Source organism: Nanorana parkeri, unplaced genomic scaffold (assembly GCF_000935625.1).
Source record: "Nanorana parkeri isolate BGI_ZX_2015 unplaced genomic scaffold, ASM93562v1 scaffold2537, whole genome shotgun sequence".
Taxonomy (NCBI): Eukaryota; Metazoa; Chordata; class Amphibia; order Anura; family Dicroglossidae; genus Nanorana; species Nanorana parkeri.
Genome location: NW_017308805.1, coordinates 31,368 through 32,040, shown reverse-complemented (window position 1 = coordinate 32,040; position 673 = coordinate 31,368). Strand labels below are relative to the sequence as shown.

At 57.5% G+C, this 673-nt stretch overlaps 1 protein-coding gene across 1 annotated transcript in view; it reads left to right on the top strand.

Annotated features, from left to right (window-relative positions):
• Positions 1-21: 21 nt before the first annotated feature.
• LOC108801862 (germ cell-specific gene 1-like protein) overlaps positions 22-673 on the top strand; it is an 18,627-nt gene continuing 17,975 nt past the window's right edge. Inside the window, exon 1 of the mRNA XM_018573772.1 lies at positions 22-400. Within this exon, the coding sequence (XP_018429274.1) occupies positions 74-400 (327 nt within the window). The 5' untranslated portion in view covers positions 22-73. The remainder of the gene's footprint in view (positions 401-673) is intronic.

Below are 673 nucleotides of genomic sequence, written 5' to 3'. Positions count from 1 at the left end.
CTCCGTCCGGTTTCGGGGTCCCTAGGATCGGCTCTCCCCCCTCAGTCCGGGGTCGGGGTCCCCAGGATCGGACATGGACAGGCGGAGAAGAGCCACCCTGGCGCTGACCCTCAACTTCCTCTCGCTGCTCTTCTCCATCACCGCATTCAGCAGCAGCTATTGGTGTGAGGGGACCCGCAAAGTGCCCAAACCGATCTGCCGGGGCCCCGCCACAGACAAGCCGACCTTCTGCATCCGATTCAACGGCTCCGACACCAACAACAGCAACGCGGTCCAGTACACCTGGGAGACCGGAGACGACAAGTTCATGGAACGATATTTCCACGCCGGGATCTGGTATTCGTGCGAAGAGAACGTCAGCGGAGACGGTGAGTGCAACAGCAGAGCGCCAACATTGTCAGTAGCGCTGTATGGAGAGAGCTGCACCAGAGGAGCTTACACTCTAATGTCCCCTTCCCCTACAGTCACATCAGTCTCTGTACAGAGGAGCTTACACTCTAATGTCCCCTCCCCCCACAGTCACATCAGTCTCTGTACAGAGGAGCTTACACTCTAATGTCCCCTCCCCCCACAGTCACATCAGTCTCTGTACAGAGGAGCTTACACTCTAATGTCCCCTCCCCCCACAGTCACATCAGTCTCTGTACAGAGGAGCTTACACTCTAATGTCCCC